General features: G+C 40.6%; 1 protein-coding gene across 2 annotated transcripts in view; it reads right to left on the reverse strand.

Moving 5' to 3' along the window:
- The window catches only part of LOC144605538 (transmembrane and coiled-coil domains protein 2-like), a 111,269-nt gene extending 98,449 nt beyond the window's left edge, over positions 1-12,820 (reverse strand). For both annotated transcript variants that reach the window (XM_078420927.1, XM_078420926.1), the window contains exon 1: positions 11,929-12,820. In XM_078420927.1, the coding sequence (XP_078277053.1) occupies positions 11,929-12,096 (168 nt within the window). In that variant the 5' untranslated portion in view covers positions 12,097-12,820. The remainder of the gene's footprint in view (positions 1-11,928) is intronic.
- Positions 12,821-18,955: the final 6,135 nt, after the last annotated feature.

Consider the following 18,955-nt stretch of genomic DNA (forward strand, 5'->3'; position numbering starts at 1 on the left):
TCCCTAGGAGATGGATTTAAACTTTAAAATGTGAATAACTTAAAAAATATAACACCGATTTCAATGAAACGTCTTCCATTAGCACCAAAGGGACGACAGTAAGGTGGGCCTAAAATTGTCGCGCTATCGTGTACCGTTTTGGCTGCAGTTCAGCAACAAACAAACAAACAAACAAATGAGAGTTTTAGTATATAGATGACACTAAGTAATCCATTAACTTGGAATTTAACTTTTTTAGACATGTTAAGATTTCATCTCTCAAACACAACACATCACTGTAACTCATTGCCAACAATAAAATCATCTCATTACTCGCCTGGGACGGAATCTCACCCAATCCTGTTTTTGCAACATAGTACTGTTAAACGAAGTGTTTGAACAAATAGATCGTACTCAAACCACAAAGTTCTCACTTAACCACTTGCTACACAGTAGAAGCAAGGCACTCAACTGAATCCATTGTTTATGATCTGGCAAACTGACGGACAGTGGTTTGGAAGTTACAGAATTGATGCAGAATCACAATTAGTTTTTGAAAACAGCAAAATTTAACATCACAGAAACTAAAAAGAATTGGCCAGATTGTATTGCAGATTGCCCTTTGCAACTAAACAACTTACGATACATGCTAAAATTGAAGCCTGAAATATGTTCATCCCGAGATATATTTTCCAGACCTACTGATTCAGCCAATGCCTCAGTTACTACAGAGCTTCCAAGTTTGATTATTATCGCTCTCTTTAACAGAGCTTCAGATAATGCAATGAAGACAGAATATGAAGGCTATTACTTAAAAAACAAGGCAACTGAATTGCTATTACATGATTAATTCCTCCACTTTCCTACATTACACACAAAGTCACACAGCTAAAAGTGGTGCTGTCCACAACAAATTTTACTATTTGTACAAGGGTAATTCAATAATGTTCTAGGGGAGAGGGGGGAAATTCAGATAGGATCAACAATCCACAAGTTTAGTCAAATGTCCCTTCCATATTATTAGTTAAACAACCTGGAATAACAGGTATGTATAAATAGGCCTAAATTGTACAAATGAGTGCAATTGTCTTTGTAATGTTCTCATTGCTGTCCAACATGGCAGTTCAATAATATTAAGTGGCATGATAAATCACAGTATTTTAAAAATAGAACCAGATTAAAACAGAGGAAGTACACACCCAGCCTGTTTGACTCTAATGTCATCCTTAAGCCAAGGCCCTCCCAAAATACAGGGTAGGGATGGGGAGGGATGAGTGAAGGATAATAAATTACCCTAAACTAAGAGTAATAAATCAATTTGACACAACTCACAGAATCATATATTTCAACCAAAATCCCAGACTCCACTTCATTCATCCCTCGCCATCCCCTGACCCGCACTCTGTATTTGTAGGAAATGCCACACCTGTCACCACACCTCCTCCCTCACCATCACCCAGGGACCAAAAAGCCATAAATGGAAAGATCTTGTGCCCAACATTTGCAAAAGGTTGATATGCAGGTACAGCATATGACAAAGTAGACTTGTAAACCTATATTTTTTAACTGCTTGGGGAAATCAATTGCCAAAGTAAGGAGGTTCAGCTTCAGTTCCACAGGGCATTGGTGAGATCAGAACACCGTGTGCAGTATTAGTCTCCTTATGCAAAGAGGGATAGTAATACATCAACAATTCAAATAAATTTTACTCGATGAATGCCTGGAAGGAACATGTTGTCCCATGATGCAAAATTGGCAAGGTTCATCTTTAATCTACATAGTTTTAGAAAAATGAGAGGTAACTTGTTTGAAACATATGTTGAGGGCATAGATTTGAGGTGAGAAGGAAACGATTTTAAAAGGAGCAGGTTTTTCCACACCTAGGGCGGTGAGCATATGGATGGAGCTGACAGAGGTAGTAAAAGGTGCTGAGTTCAACAGACCATTCCAATCATTATGTTGGATCAATCATCAGTCATTGTCTGAGCCACTCAGCAAACATCTCAGTGATTTTCCGATTTCATTTTCTGCATTCAGAAAGAAAACATCTTAAGCCTTTAATTCCTTTCCAGCAGCAGAATTTAACAACATATATCATTATGCCACATAATCAACATAGTTGGAATAATGTTTCCATCTAACCCAAATCCAGATCCTTATTAAATCAAAAACTGATTGAATTCATTTTTGTCAACTCCAGCAGAGATGAAGCTGACATTATTTGATGAACTTGACGTTATTTGATGAATCTATTTCACAAATCAATGATCAAGTATCATGACTGCTCAATCTGCTGTCACATTCCCATCTAATTCAAGCACATTGGAAGGACATTTTTAAAATCCGTAAAATGTTATCTTCTTGTGGATATTTTATTCTGTTCAAAAGGAATCGCTCATGTCTCCCCATTAGCTTGTAATATGATGATTGTTGTTATTGAATGGATTTTCAATTATCTTAGCAGTAGATGAACACAGTTACACTATTCACTGCTGCAACAATAACAGAGAGATTCTAGAACCAGATTGTACAGCCCTGTAAATATGAAGGCAATTATGTGCCAAGAAACAAACTGGGACATGATGGATTATAACTGTAACAAATATTGTTTCAGAGATTTGCAGAAGCTGTTGTACATCTTTTTTTCCCTTTACCTCAAGTCATTTTTTCTCTATTGTTCTATCTGTCTTCTTTCTCTGGTTCTTGAAAGAACAATCTCAAACACAAATGCAGTTCCATACACATTACCATTCTATCTGACACTTATCATCACAGCCTGGCCATTCAGAAATGCAATTCCTCCTCCAGCAAGAATACAAACAAGAAATTGTATAGTGAACAGGGAAGTGGTTTGTCTGAAGTCACAACAGGATATAGATCAATGGGGAAAGTGAGCAAGGAAATGGGAGATAGAATTTAAACCTGACAAATGCAAAGAGATGCACGTGGGGAAGTTACACCACTGCAAGATATACGTAGTGAATGGCAGGCCCATGGAACGTATTGCTGAAAAGAGTGACCTTGGGGTACAAGAACATTGGTCCCTCAAATAGCGACACAAGTACAGAGGATGAAAAGGAGGCATACTGTATGCTTATCTTCATCCGCAGTCAATGACTACAGCAGTTGGAATGGCGTGTTACAGATACAAAATATTAACTTTTAATATTAACTTGTCAGGTATCATTTGGAGCATTACGTGCAGTTCTGGTTAACATGCAGGAAAGACATGATTAAGCTAGACAGGGTGCATAAAAGATTCACAACTATGTTGCCTGGATTGGCGGTCTTGAATTATAAAAAGAGATTGGATAGCCTGGGTCTGTTTTCCTAGAGTATTGGAGGTCAGGCTTTACAAAATTAAGAGGGGCTGTACTGTACTGTACTGTAGATACTGTAGAAAACAAAGTCTATTTCCCCATGGTAAGAGAGTCTAAAATTAAAGGGCACAGGTATGTGGGTTAACAGGGATGAGACGTAAATTTATTGCACCAAGTAGTTTCTATGTGGAATAAGCTGTCAGAGGAGGCAGTGGACATAGGAACAGTAACCATGTTTAAGAACCATCTGCAGAAGTACTTGAATTAGCATAAAATGTGAATTAATGAAGGAAAGTGGGATTAGTTTTTAACAAGCATGATGGACAGCTTAGAAGTGCTGGATTGGCGGACCAGGGTCTACTTCTCAATGACTCTCAGCTGATTTTCTTCTCAGCATAAACAAGTGACTGCACACTCTATTTACTGTTCTGACCTGAACAAGTTAAATCATCAAAATGGAAATTAATCATGCAGCCCTTCATGCTTGATACACGAGTAGTCCACAGTTTACGCACAGCTTTGAGCAAGGGCAAGGGGGAATATCTCAATTTCTCCATCTTCCTTTCCCACTTCATCTGAACCCCATGAATTGCCTACAATATAATCCTAGTTTGAAATTTTGTAGTTTTAAGTCTGTAATGGTTACCAGTACCTTCGACCATTAAATCTAATATTAACATTTGTAACTCCTAGTGGGCGGGAAAAAAAGATGGAAGCTTCAGCTATTTCACAATCAACTCGCCACCCACAATCATTTGTTCCAAGTATCTGAGCATCAAGACCAGAAAACAACAAAGCCCGGACACACAAATCCTTTTGAAATGACAGATCAAGTCTGGGTGCAACAAGATTAATTCAGAATGAGTCAGTAGAAGGAGGGGCAAGATGACACAGAAGGAACCTCATCACTCTGATGCAAGACATGCATCAGCAAGGCCAATCACAACAGAAAACCATGACGCGATTAACCGGAAAACACATCATCATGAACAGCCAAACAGCTTTCACTTGAAGCAACTGTTATTTGTTCAGGTTTAGGAACTAACATTGCATACATGTTCGGTCATTTTAAAACTGGCATCTCCCCAACAATGAAAACTTGCCGAGTTGGGTCCTGCAACATAAATCCTCATGTGTCCATCTTCAACTTGGAGAAATAACAGGTGTTGATAACTCTGGTGTCAAATGTCACTTAATCACCAATGTTCCTCAATGATTTGCTGGCATTCCACCAGGAATTCTCAGCTTCATGCCTCATTACAGCCTTGATCTAAACATAAACAAAAGACCCAAATTCCAGACATCCACCAAGATGACAGGCAGAGACATCAAGACAACTCTAAAATAAGTGTCCTCAGAGCCTCTGTGCAAACTGACTATAGTTGTATCACTTGAGTTGCTCAGTAAGGAAAAGGGGAATAAAATGGACTCTGCCCTCAGGAGTTCATAAGAACAAGAGGTGGATTTACCAGAGGATAAAACTGAGAGTTCGTTACAATGATGAAGTCATCAGATCATTTCCTTTAGGAAGGGAGACACACTAGGGCACAGAATCTCAGGTTGTGAGGAGAGTCACTTAAGTCATCTTTTAGGAGGAATTTCCTCTCAGTGTGTTATGAAACTTTAGAATCTCTACCTCAGATCTCTGTAAATATAACACAAATAACAAATGTTCTGGGCAATATGGAGAAAGACAGTTAACTTTGCCCCTGGGATTTGCATTTCAAGGAGAGATTAAGCAAAAGGCACATTAGAGGAATGAGAAGTGGTCTCATTGAAAGAAGCAAAATACTTGTGGGTCTTGACAGGGTCGATGCAGAGCTGAGGTTTCCCCTGGTTGGGTGTCTAGAACCAAAAAATTTAAAGAGTGGATGATCTTTCAGCATAGTGATGAGAAGAAATTTCATTATTTATGGAATTCTTTGCCTGCAAGCGCTGTGGAGGTCAGCTTTTGTGTATATTTGAGACAGAGTTTGATATATTTTGAATTACTAAAGAAATCAAGAATTTGAGCTGGTGCAGGATAGTGGATAGAGATTCAATTTCAGCAGTCAAATGGTCATCTCTGCTCTTAGTTGAAACTCTTTGAAATGCAAATCGTAGAAAATAACAGCCTTTCTCCATAGATGCTGTCCAATCTTCTGCGTGTTTCCAGTGCTTTGTAATAGATATTGAAAAAAGTAACAAAATGAATTAAATTAATCCCATGGTCTTGAAAAGGAGGAAAATAATGCAGACTATTACCATCATTTTCCAATCCTCTTTGGCAATGGGCATGGAATTGAGGAAAACTAATAAACTCCTAATTTTTAAGAAGAGTTTAAAACCAAATGATAATTGCCAATCAACTGAATATTAGTGAGGAGCAAACAACTGAAAAAAATTATGACAGACTGTAAATGAGCCGTTAAATTGAGAAATTAAGTGAATTTTTCACCATGGTATTATAAAAATTTGTGCAAGGTATTTCACAAGCCCTCAGCAGCGGATAGATCAGGGAAGTTAGTGCCAAGACATCCAAGAGAAACGTACAGGTTCAATGACAGTACAGGATTAATGGGAGAAAGAAACAGTTAACCATCAACAGTAGCTTTCTTCCCTTTGAAAACTAATTAACAGTGAATGAAAATCAAAGAAAACTCCAGATGTTCACAATCAAAACTAAAAGCAGAAAATACGGGAAATATTCACCAAGTGAATGTGTAAAATGAGAAACCAAGTTAAGCCTCACTGCTCCCCCGGCCAATCCCAGGCCAGGACCACCATCGTTGCCACCAACCCTCACCGCCTCCCTGGCCCTCTGCTGACCGGGAGCACCAAAATGTTCCACTGGTCACATCCTTGTATCCTTCTTGTTATCACATCTTCCCCAACAAACTATGGGCCATTATGGGCTCCATCCTTCCAGAGGTCATAGAAACATAGAAAATAGGTGCAGGAGTAGGCCATTCGGCCCTTCGAGCCTGCACCGCCATTCAATATGATCATGGCTGATCATCCAGCTCAGTAACCTGTACCTGCCTTCTCTCCATGCCCCCTGACCCCTTTAGCCACAAGGGCCACATCTAACTCCCTCTTAAATATAGCCATTGAACTGGCCTCAACTACCTTCTGTGGCAGAGAATTCCACAGACTCACCACTCTCTGTTTGAAGAAATGTTTTCTCATCTCGGTCCTAAAAGACTTCCCCCTTATCCTTAAGCTGTGACCCCTGGTTCTATTGATGGCTCCGATTTGTTCTGGCTTTGTCTCACCTCCAGTTTATTCCCTCACCCCCACCTCTACTTTCAGTCAGAAGAAGGGTTCCGACCCAAAATGTCACCTATTCTTATCTCCAGAGATGCTGCCTGACCTGCTGAGTTATTCCAGCATTTTGTGTCTGTCTTCGGTATAAACCGGCATCTGCCGCTCCTTTTTACACAACTAACTTAATCTTTCAGGTCTGAGGTACCTGGTCAAACGATGAATCTCTGACCTGAAATGTGAACTGTTTCTCATTCCCGAGAACTGCCTGGCCTGCTGAATGTTTGCAGCATTTTCCACAAGTTGGAGATGAAAAATACCATAAGAGATCTCGAATACAGTCAACAAGTCTCATAGCGTCTGTGGAATCAAACAGAATGAATATTTCTGGTAGAAGACTTTTCATCAAAACCGGAAAACAAGCATGTTTTAAAGTTACTGAGAAAAGGTAAAGAACAAAGGAAATATCTGTAGTGCAGCAGAGACCAAGAACAACTGAATTACATCACTGGCATTGGTGCTGGGTCAAAGAACATAAGAATTTAAGTAGAAGTAAAACATTCAAGTCAACTCCACAATTCATCAAGATCTAGTACCTCTGCTACTTTCCTGCACATCTCCCACATCCTTTGAACATCTTAATACCAGGGGGAGGACAGTGAAAGCTTGTTCAATGCAGCTAATCTGTCTGGAGAAGGGAGAAGAATGAAAACAAATGAAAGAGGGGGGGGGGGGGGGAGAATCAATGCTGGACCTGGTGATACAGAACACAGCAATTGCAGAAACCTAAAATAAATGTTTTTTTCAATCACCTGGGGACAGAAATCTAAGATCACTGGTAAGAGTATCAGAGAGGAGTCGAGGGAAAATTGAATCATGCAAAGAGTAGTGATGGTCAGGAAGTGTTCCCTCAGTATGGCTCATGCAAAAATCCTCATCGGATTTTAAAAGGACCCATGAGAACACTTGAAAAGCAGTAACACATGGCAACAGATCATGAGCTGGAAAGTGGGAGTAAATTAAAATCTCCATTTTAGGAGAACTCAATGCATTGAATGGCCTCTCATTGTCTTGTAAATCTTCACGATTGTTATATCATGGCAAGTTGACCAGAATGCAAGAAAACAAGATGGACAATAAATAGTATGTAGTGCAAAAATAGCAATAGTCTCTATTACAGGCTCCATTCCCCAACTATCAATTCTATGCCTCTCCCTTGAACTGTATGAAACTAAATCAGACTCTTCCTAAACCTGGAGTTATATTTAAAAATAAGGTGTGCCATGTGAGCATCACATTATCGATGAAACAGACTGCAATGACCCTAAATTTAGAATATGTCCTTTAATCAAATCCTTTCAGCAAAGCCACCCATGTAGTGAGTGTGCCTGATTTGTTGATTGACTTTGGGAGCTAGCGATTCATCCACTCAGCTTAGAGATGGTGTAGTAGTGAAGAGGGATACAGAACAAGGATAAAATGGAACCCAGAAAATATAGTTTGAATCAGACCTAAAATCTATCTTCATCAGGCAAACACATGAAGAATACATAAGAGACCATCACAATGAAATAAACTACAATACAGACACTTCACTGAAGCGCCACTCTGGGCGAAAGGCATTATATTCTCCAGATCTTTGGGTGCAAATGGTATTCCTTTGTTTAAAAAAAAGGAAAGGCCCCACAACTACAGGCAAGCCAGCTTAACCTCAGTAATGGGCACTCTTAGTAAACTAGCAAAATGGACTAATTAACATTTTATGCTATTTTAAACACTTCTATTACTTCTCCTTTAACCTAATTTTCAAGAACAATCCCAGTTTTTCCAGTCTATCCATCCAAATGGGTGGATCCATCCACCCTGGAATCATTTTGCAAAATCATTTTGACATTTTACCAAAGTCTTAATAGTCAGCCTAAATACAGCATTCAGAAGTCAACGCTCTACGTTGTGGGTGAATAATACAAAATAGGTGCAGGAGTAGGCCAGTCAGCCCTGCGAGCCAGCACTGTTATTCAATGTGATCATGGCTGATCATCCTAAACCACTACCCCGTTCCTGCTTTTTCCCCCATATCCCTTGATTCTGTTGGCCCAAAGAGCTATATCTAACTCTCTTGAAAACATCCAGTGAATCGGCCTCCACTGCCTTCTGTGGCTGAGAATTCCACAGATTCACAACTCTCTAGGTGAAAACGTTTTTCCTCATCTTAGTCCTAAATGGCCTACCCCTTATTCTTAAACTGTGACCCCTGGTTCTGGACTCCCCCAACATCGAGAACATTTTTCCTGCATCTAGCCTGTCCAATCCCTTTAAAAAATAATATAGTGCAGATGGATGTGATTTGTTGGTTATTGTGGACCAGACTCATGCACTTGTTTCACTGGTTTAGATCAAACATGTTTATTTTCAGTTATATCACCTCTCCTGCTGTCCAATCATTGTTTTATAAAGATTCATTACAGGGGCAGCACAGTTGCGCAGTGGTAGAGTTGCTGCCTAACAGCACCAGAGGCCTGGGTTCGATCCTGACCATTGGCACTGCCTGAATGGAGTTTGTATATTCCCCCAGCATGGGCTTTCTCCAGGTGCTCCAGTTTCCTCTCACATTCCAGACGTGTGGGTTGTGATTAATTGGCTTTGTAAAATTGTCCCAAATGAGTAGGATAGAACAAATGCATGGGCGATTCCTGGTCGGCGTGGGACTCAGTGGGCCGAAGGGACTGTTTCCAAGCTTTTTCCGTATCTATATCTCTAAACTAACCTTATCTTTCTTATTCTTGTAAAACCAGGATGCTGCATAATGCTTTAATCACTTTTTTTACAAACTTGCTTTCACTTTGTTCAAACTATGCCTATGCATCCTCAGCTTTTTTCATTGTGCTCAGTTTAAAATTGTGCTTTACTATTTATACTGTCCTTTCTCACTTTTATCAAAGCAATTAATTTCTTAGTATTAAATTTCATGCATCAGTTAATTGCTCGTTCAACCAGACTGCCTCTACTCCTTTAAGTCTATTACCATTCTCCTCATATTTACTATGCCTTTTTAGTTTAATATCGTCTGATGATTTGGAAATTGTACCCTGCACACCCAAGTCCAAATCGTCAATACATATTAAGAAAACAGTGGTCCTGGTATCAACCCCTGGGGAAACACCGTTATTCGCTCCACTTTGCTTCAATAATCAATTTTTTACCGCCACTTGGTTTGCTGATGCTTAGCAAATTTTCTGTCAACGCTGCTACAGATCTTTTTATTTCCTGGTCTTCAATGTTGATGATAAGGTCATCTTGTGTCCCTTATCAAATGCCTTCCAGGAATTTACATACATATACAAAAATAAGCACACATTTTCATCAGCAACATTCTGTTACTTCATCAAAAATAAACTATCAATTTAGTTTGACACAATGTGTCTTTTAAAAAATCAATTTGGCTTTCACTAATCAATCTTGAGTTATCCTGATATCAACTAATTCTGTTTCCAATTATGGTGTTTGCAACATTCCCTGATACTAGTTTAACTGGTCTGCAATATTTGATTTACCCCCATACTAATTTTTTTTAAAAAGATGTAATATTTGCAATTTTTCAATACTCAGATGCCATCCTTCAATCTACAATTGTTGTACCTACCCCAAAAACCAAAGTGAAAATGATTTGGAACACAACAATATAAATCACCATGCATTCTTCATCTAAATTAAAATCATGGCTCAAAGTGATACATATGCTCTCCATTATATTATTGTTGTCAATTCCCCCTTCACAGAAATAAGAGAGTCATGCTCAACTTATGGGCTACATCAGCCTCCATTTATATATAAATAAAGCAACACAATGTTATTAATGAATAATGTCGACACAAGGGGACAATAACTACAATAAATTGAATGGCCAGTGGTGAATTGCAACAGAGCAATAAAATTTAAAGGTTCAACAATGTCACAAACCACAAACCTGAAACATGACTAATTTATTTTCACATCTGTACTAATAGGTTAAGATGTTAAAATATTTTATACTAAAAAGAACAGTGAACTGCATTTTTTTGAGAAAAAATAAATAATTTTTTCGATTTGCAAACATTTGATATTTCTTTTCCAGGGATATTGTTGTAATTTGATAATTAACCTTACTGTCCATCTTTTACATGCGAGTTAAAGCAAGTGTACAAAATCTTTCTGAGTGCACATAATAGTTTGGACTGACTATATCCTCAGCCAATTTCCTTGAAACAACTTCCCAACAGGATTTTCTGTATAAATTGCTACACACCAGGGCTTGATATTTTTCATTCTGTTGGCGTAGACACTGTGGCCAATTGCCCCACCCAATGAATGCTCAACTGAAATTAAACAACAGTATGGATTACCATACTCACCAGTTCAAACAAAGAATAATACTTCATCAGGAACAGTTTCAAAATTAATTTCAATAAATTGCACAAAGCCTACAGCTTTCAATAGTTCTTCTCCCCATGATACTGTTTAAATCCACCTGATCCTACATGACCATACGTTTCAATTCCAAAATCTACATTGTAAAAGCTCAGTCACTAACGTATTAATAATTTGAAAGACAATCCAATCAAGAAAGTACATACAATAATTTAAAACAAAATATTGGGCAGATCACAAATGATCAGTGGTGTATCGTGTTCTCTACCCACTGTCCAATCCAAAGGCTGGCAGAACACATGACAATCCATCCTTTGTTAGTTAATAACATCTTGCTTGAAAATACATTATATCTGATATGAAAGCAACATTCCTTTCTTCACCTTAAAACTGGTTGATGTGTTGTTACACTTCTTCATCTCACACCACCACACCTCACCCTCCTACCTCCCACCCCACTTTGGGCTTGTAATTCAAACTAACCTCATTGATTTTTTGTTTAGCAGATCCTGGAAATCTGAAATAAAAATATATAGTCCTAGAAACACTCAGCAGATCAGGCAACATATGTGGCAAAGGAAATATTTAAGATCCTAGACCAGACCAGAAACATTGATTATTTTTCTCTCTACAATTGCAGCCTGCCTGTTTAGTATTGCCAAGATTTTTGCTTTCATTTAAAAAGGTTAAAAAGTCAAGTAAACAGAAAAGTTTTAAAGCAATCATTTGCACAGTTAGCAATCCAAGAACATTGTTAGATAAGATGTGGACCCGACAAAGACAATTAAACAAAAAAAATAACAGTAGATACAGGAAACCTGAAACAAAAACAAATGAATCAGGAAATACCCAAGCAGGTCAGGCCACTACTGTGGGAACAGAAACAGAGCCAACACTTCAGGTTTGAGACAATTTCTTTCATTCATTTCAGTGTTACTGTAAATCATACTTTAAAGTAATCAGCAGCAGCATACAATACCTTCAAATCTTGAGTTTTGCTGTTGCGAGATGATGAAGGCAGGGAGAGCAATGGGCAGGAAGCCTCTGAGGGAGCGGCATCACCTTGCTGTCGAAGCCCACCATCAGCACCAGCCATCACCTCATACTCCTCATCCAGGAGCAACTCATCAGACTTGCACCGCTTCATCTGCAACAAGGATGGAGGAGAGCAAGGGGGGGGGTGGGGTGGTGGTGGGAATAGGATGGTAGGGGGGGGGGGGGGGGAGAAGGAATAGGGTGGTAGGGGGAAGAATAGGGTGATAGGGGAGGAGTAGGTGGTAGGAAGGAATGGAAGGAGTAGGTAGTACGAGGAGGAGGAAGAGCAGGGTGGTAGGAAAGGAAAGATCAGATGGTATGGGGACAAGCAGTAAGGTGGTAGAGATGAAGGGAAGAAGGAGGTGGTGGTGGGATGGGGAGGGGGGTAGGAAGGAAGGGGAAAGGAGGATGGGGAAGGGAGGAAAGGTCCTGTTGGCTTGCTGGAATCTTCCTGTGCAAAATGTCTCTCACCAACCCTAACAGCCAGAGATGACCAAGAGCAGGATGGCTTCACCAGTGGCTCAAAAACCTTCCCTTCCACTGGTCCCTCCCCTCAAAACCGTTGACGTTTGCAGCAAAACATCTCAAACAGATAATTATATCACGACTTGTGAGGTAAAATGTTGATTTCCTCATCATAGCGAGAAGCGAGCGCCCTTTAATGTCAAACAACCTCCTTTAAAATCGCCCCACATGCGGCTAAAAAAAAAATGCACTCAATGTTGGATTTGCAGGGTTCAGATCACAGGCGACAAAGAGCTGCAGGGGTTTTTGTTATGAGGGGGGGGTGGTTTAAACGCCATCACTGACGGTCCGGTGGAGCGGCTGCCGCGGACTGAGCATCAGCCGTGTGTGAGGGGGGAGGGGGGGGGGGGGGGGCAGGGCGAGCGGACAACCTCCGCCCCGCGTCTTTTTGCGCCGCCAACCAAACCTCCCCGCACCGGCCGGACGTGACGTCGACGCGTGATCGACAGCGCCGCTCACCAATGGGCGCCGTCGGACGACCGCATGAGCCGATAGAGGGGCGGGCCTTGCGGGGGTGTGGGGGGGAGGGGCGGGACCTTGTGGGGACCACAATCAAGTTCGGTTGTCGTTGGAGATGGTGGCTGCTCCTCTGCATGGTCCAGGTAGTTCACTGCTATTGATGGTGCATCTTTAAAAAAAAATCAGCAAAAATCTCCACAAGGACATTATAGGTGCATCAATTGTCCTTGTCTCTAATTTTTTTTTGTTTAATTCCAATATGCCTCAATGATTTTCATTCATTTTCACCAAAGGTCAAGTCTTTTCTTTCCAATTTATACAATACAATATTTTTCTTTATTGTCATTGTACAGGGTACAACAGATTGGGAATGCGCCTCCCGTACGATGCAATAAATTAATTAGCTAGTCAGTATTAATTTAAACAACCCAATGAAACAAATTAGAACAGTTTTAAAACAGAATAAAGTGCAAGTAGATCTGTGCCGGTTCGCTGTGCGATGTGACCATCCGGCTCAGCAGGACCGGTTCATAGCCGCTATGGCCCTGGGGATGAAGCTGTTCCTAAGTCTGGAGGTTCGGGAGGTATGAATGGAGAGTCATACTGCATGGAAACAGGACCAATTTGCCCAAGATACCAAAGGGTCTCGACCCGAAACGTCACCCATTATTTCTCTCTGGAGATGCTGCCTGTCCTGCTGAGTTACTCCAGCATTTTGTGTTTACCCCATCTACACCAAGCCCACACTTGGCCCCTATGAGAGAGACGTTGGTTCGCGGGAACTGCTGCAATACCACGAGCACGCGGGCCGACTGGACTTTGGACTTTGAATATAGACATAAAATATAATGGTGCCAATAATGACGCCACCTGCATGTGTAATATATGCAAAAAAGAATTTCACTTTGCAGTTGCATTGAAGACAAATAAAGCACTATTGAACCATCCACGTATCTGTCCAAATGTCTTTGAGATGCCGTTTATAGTACCTGGCTCAGCTACCTCCTCTAGCAGCTCATTCCATATACCCACAACCTTCTGAGTGAAAAGGTTGCCCCCAGGTTCCTATGAAATTTTGCCCCACTTGCCTTGAATTGATATCCTCTGGTTCTTGATTCCCCGACCCTGGGTAAAAGATGATGTGCATTCACCCTATATATTCACCTCATGATTTTATACATGAGTCGAGATACATGTATATGGAAGGGTGGTAGGGGGAAGAATAGGGTGGTAGAGGAGGAGTAGGTGGTAGGAAGGAAAGGAAGGAGTAGGTAGTACAAGGAGGCAGGCAGATGAGATTAGTTTAGCTTGGCAGCTCATTTGGCACCAATATTTTGGGCTGAGGGACCTGTTCCTGTACTTTTCCATGTTCATCATGTGAACGTTTGATCCTTATCAATGGCAACTAAATTGATGTTAGTTATAATATACATAACATACACATGCAGAGACATACATGCATAAAAAAATACCATCAAACCACTGCCCCATGCATCACACAAACAAAAAAGATTGCTCCATTGCCTCCATGTGCATATTGAAAAGTGCACGTGTTCTGCAAGAGAAATGAATGAAAATGCTAATTTTGCATGCTTGACCTTGATTGTTAGTACGAAGACTTGTCAGTGAAAACAAAGATTGTTTTTAAGTAGGTTTTCAGTGGTATTTCATCAGTTTAATGTTAAAATGGAAATAATTCAAGTCCTCCAAACCTTTGACACTTTGCCACGAAGAAAGATGGGAAGGCAAATAGAACAAACACATGCATTTATAGACTATATAGTTAAACATAAATTACTGGAAACACTCAGCAAGTCAGACAGAATCTGTGGAAAGAGAATTAGTGTTCCTGTTTCAGATAGAGGTCTCGTCATTAATGTCCTGTTTTTATTTCTGATTTCAAGCATCTGCAGTTCTTTGATTTGAATTTATCTAAAAAGATCTTCAGCATATTCCAAAGTGCGTCAAAGTATTTTTGAATTGTGAAGTAAAACAGGAAATGCTGGAAATAGTTTAGTTTAGTTTTGAGATACAGCATGGAAACAAGCCCTTTGGACCACCATATCTGTGCCGACCAACGATCACCTGTATGCCAGTTCTACCCTACACACTAGGAACAACTTACAGAAGCCAAATAACCTACAAATCAGTACATGTTTGGAATGTGGTAGGAAACTGGAGCACCCGGAGGAAACCCACACGTTCACAGGGAGAACGTACAAACTCTGTACAGACAGCACCCGTGGTCAGGATCTAACACGGGTCTCTGGCGTTGTAAGGCAGCAACTCTCCTGCTGACCATTGATCACCCTTTCACACCAGTTGTATGATATCGCTCTTTCTCTTCCACTTCCTACACATTATGGGCGGTTTTATAGAGGCCAATTGATCAACAAACGTGCACGCTTTTGGAATGTGGGAGGAAACAGGAGCACCTGGAAGAAACCTACCTGAGGAGCAACTCTTTCACACAGAGGGTGGTGGGTATATGGAACCTGAGGAGGTAGTTGAAGCAGGTACTCCAAACACCATTTAAAAGACATTTGGACAGGTAGATGAATAGGTCTACCTATTCATCTACCTAGTCCGATGGGGCAAGAGGTCATATTGGCCCATATCCTTCCAAGGTTTAGATACCAGCTTGAGAAACTACATCCGATCTTCTGATTTGGTATTGACTTGTCATCGTTTGAATGCAGATATCCGGCATTCCCAGTCTCTATTGGAACTGGCCAGATTCCTGGCGTTTGCAGAATTCTTTATCTTGCAGTCTCAGCATTGCTATTTTTCCCTCACAGTTCTCACTAAGCGTCTCGGACCTGAAATATCAACTCTACTTCTTGTTCCTCAGATGCTACCTGACCTGTTGAGTGTTTCCAACATTTTCTCAGTTTGTTTTAATTTCAGATTTCCAGGATCTGCATTGTTTAATTTTCATTTTCTCTATCCCTCTCTCTCCCCATTGTCCTCATGTATCTCCTCCAAGCGGAATATTCGACAAGCCTTCACCACGCTCTTTACCATGTTTTTTTATCCTTTACACATACTTTATCATGTATCTGTGCACTGTGAATGGCTTAGTTGTAATCATGTATTGTCTTTCTGCTGACTGGTTAGCATGCAACAAAAGCTTTTCACTGTACCTCGGTACACATGACAATAAACTAAGGTATCACAAAATGCTGGAGTAACTCAGCAGGTCAGGCAGCATCTTCGAAAGAAGGAATGGGTGACGTTTCGGGTCGAGATCCTTCCTCAGACTGATGTGGCAATAAATTAAAGTCAACACAACTTTCAGCCTGGAGAAACATAATTTGCAATACAATTTCTTGTTTGTTCCTCCATCACATCCTTTGTTCTCGCCATACCACCTCCTTCTCTCAATTAAAACATGCTTGCTTTCTTACTTTCCATCATTCTAATAAAAGGTCATCAAACACTTACACATAACTATTCTTGCACAGAAAGAGTAATAAGATAATGGCCAGATAATCTCTTTTGAAAAGGTTGTTTGAAGACTCAAGTACAGGTCATAGAGCATGGAAAAAGGCCCTTTGGGACAACATGCCCACGTCAACTAACATACCCCATCTACACAAGTCCCACGTGCCTGTGTTTGGCCCAAATCTCTCCAAACCTTTCCTATCCATGTACTTGTCCAAATGTGAACCTACCTGCCTCAATTACTTCCTCCGGCAGCTCGTTCCAAATACCGACCACCCCTTGTGCAAAAAAGTTCCCAGTATGTCACGCGTGTAATGAAGGTCAATAGCTGAGACCCCATGACTGATCTCTGTAGCATCCCACTGGCTATTCTATGCCAAGCTGGAAAATACTTCATGATTTCCACTGTTTGTAGTTCGTGAACAATATCAAACGTCAAGAAATTACTCCTCATGCCATATGCACTTACATTTTCTGTAGCTCTTCACTGACTGCCTTGAGAAATCCAAATGCACCACATTTACTCGTCTTCCTTTATCTTTTCAACCAACTACATCCGCAAAGAAGCACAGCTCAATGGTGCAGCTGGTGGAACTGCTGCCTCACAGCACCAGAGACCTGGGTTCGACCCTGATCTTGGGTACTTTCTCCGTGGAGTTTGCACGTTTTCCCCTTGTGACTGGTGGGTTTTCCTTGGGTACTCCCGTTTCCTCCCACATCCCAAAGACGTGCAGATTTGTTAGTAATTGACCTCTGTAAAATTGCCTCTGATGTTTAGTTTATTTTCATTTAGTTTATTGTCACGTATACTGAGGTGCAGTGAAAAGCTTTTTTGGTGCGTGCTGGGCAGGCGATGGAAAGACTATACATGATTACAATCAAGCCATCCACAGTACACACAAACAGGATAAATGGAAGAATGTTTAATGCAAGTGAATGATCGTCATTGTGGACTCGGCAGGCCAAGGAGCCCATTTCCAGGCTCTATCTCTAAACTAAACCAAATTTCACACATTTGATATTTGACATTTTCTCTTTGGTAAAATTTGGTGGCTGTAACTGTATCATGGTTTTCCCTGCTGTAACTTTCCTCACAATAGAAGTGACTTGCAGTGAAGTCCAGATATGACAAAGACATGGACGAGAATTTCAGCAGTGGATGAGCAAAACTAAGGGTTCGAGCTGAGCCCTAGTCGGGGGATAGAAATCATCAATGGTAGAAATATTTGTTCTAAGGTTCAAACCGGGGTCAAATGTTTTTAAAAAAGCAAATATAATTGGTTGATTTGATATTGCTTCGAAGGATAAATGCTTCCACATCCTGGACACCAGGACTTGCAGCCACTTCAAATAATTCCATTGACTTTAGACTTTAGAGATACAGCGTGGAAACAGGCCCTTCGGCCCACTGAGAACTCGCCGACCATCGATCACCCTGTACACAAGCATTATCCTACATACGAGGGACAATTTAACAACTTACCAAAGCCAATTAACCTACAAACCTGTACATCTTTGGAATGTGGGAGGAAACCGGAGCACCCGGAGAAAACCCTCACAGTCACATATTGTCTATTGTCTAAAATCGGTGGTAGACCTGTACATGGATACATTTCAGACTGACTCACTGGATAAAGATGAGGAATGGAAACTGTGCGAGAGTATTTCCTTCCTTACAGAATGAGAATTGTTTTGGAATGCTGCAGGATTTACGTTAAAGTCGGGTGGATGGTTGTGTGAAACAGTTCCCTTTGATTCTAGTAAGAGTAATGAGGTAATTCAGCCCACCATATCTGAAGAAGGGTCTCGACCCGAAACGTCACCCATTCCTTCTCTCCCGAGATGCTGCCTGACCTGCTGAGTTACTCCAGCATTTTGTGAATAAATCGATTTGTACCAGCATCTGCAGTTATTTTCTTATACCACCATATCTAAACTGTGAGCTCTCCAATTCATCCTTTTCTGATGTACTTTCCACTGGCCATGCATCAATTTCCCCTCAAATATTTATCTAATTTTCTTTTGAAAGGTTACACTTGATTCTGCTGCTCCCATCACTACAAGGCATTGCATTCCAGATCATGGCAACCCACTAAATAGAACAACAAAATTCCACACGTCACCCCGGGTTCTTTTTGACAATCTGGTCACTGTACTCTGCCATTAAAAAAACTATGCATGTCAACCACGATTTTGTGGTTTGTCCTGTTATGTCCCAGTCTGATGCCTGTAGGCTTAATCCCAAAACCAAATATGTGCAGGCAACACTGAGAGAGAACTGCTCTGTCAAGGGTGGTATCATAATAAGGTCAATTATACTGTTCCCTTGCATGCCCTGACAGTTTGATTTGTAACATCTCAAGATATTAAGAAAAAGCAGGGGGTTACCTGGGCTTACCTGGATCGGAGGTGCTCCAGTACTTCCAACTGGACCAATATTTCTGACTTTAGACTTTAGATTTTGGACTGTTTTGTTTTTTTCTCTGTAAACTGCACATAAATATGGTGACAATGCATTTGTGGTTTAGAATTTCGTTTAGAGA

The sequence above is a fragment of the Rhinoraja longicauda genome, chromosome 24, assembly GCF_053455715.1.
Source record: "Rhinoraja longicauda isolate Sanriku21f chromosome 24, sRhiLon1.1, whole genome shotgun sequence".
Classification (NCBI taxonomy): domain Eukaryota; kingdom Metazoa; phylum Chordata; class Chondrichthyes; order Rajiformes; family Arhynchobatidae; genus Rhinoraja; species Rhinoraja longicauda.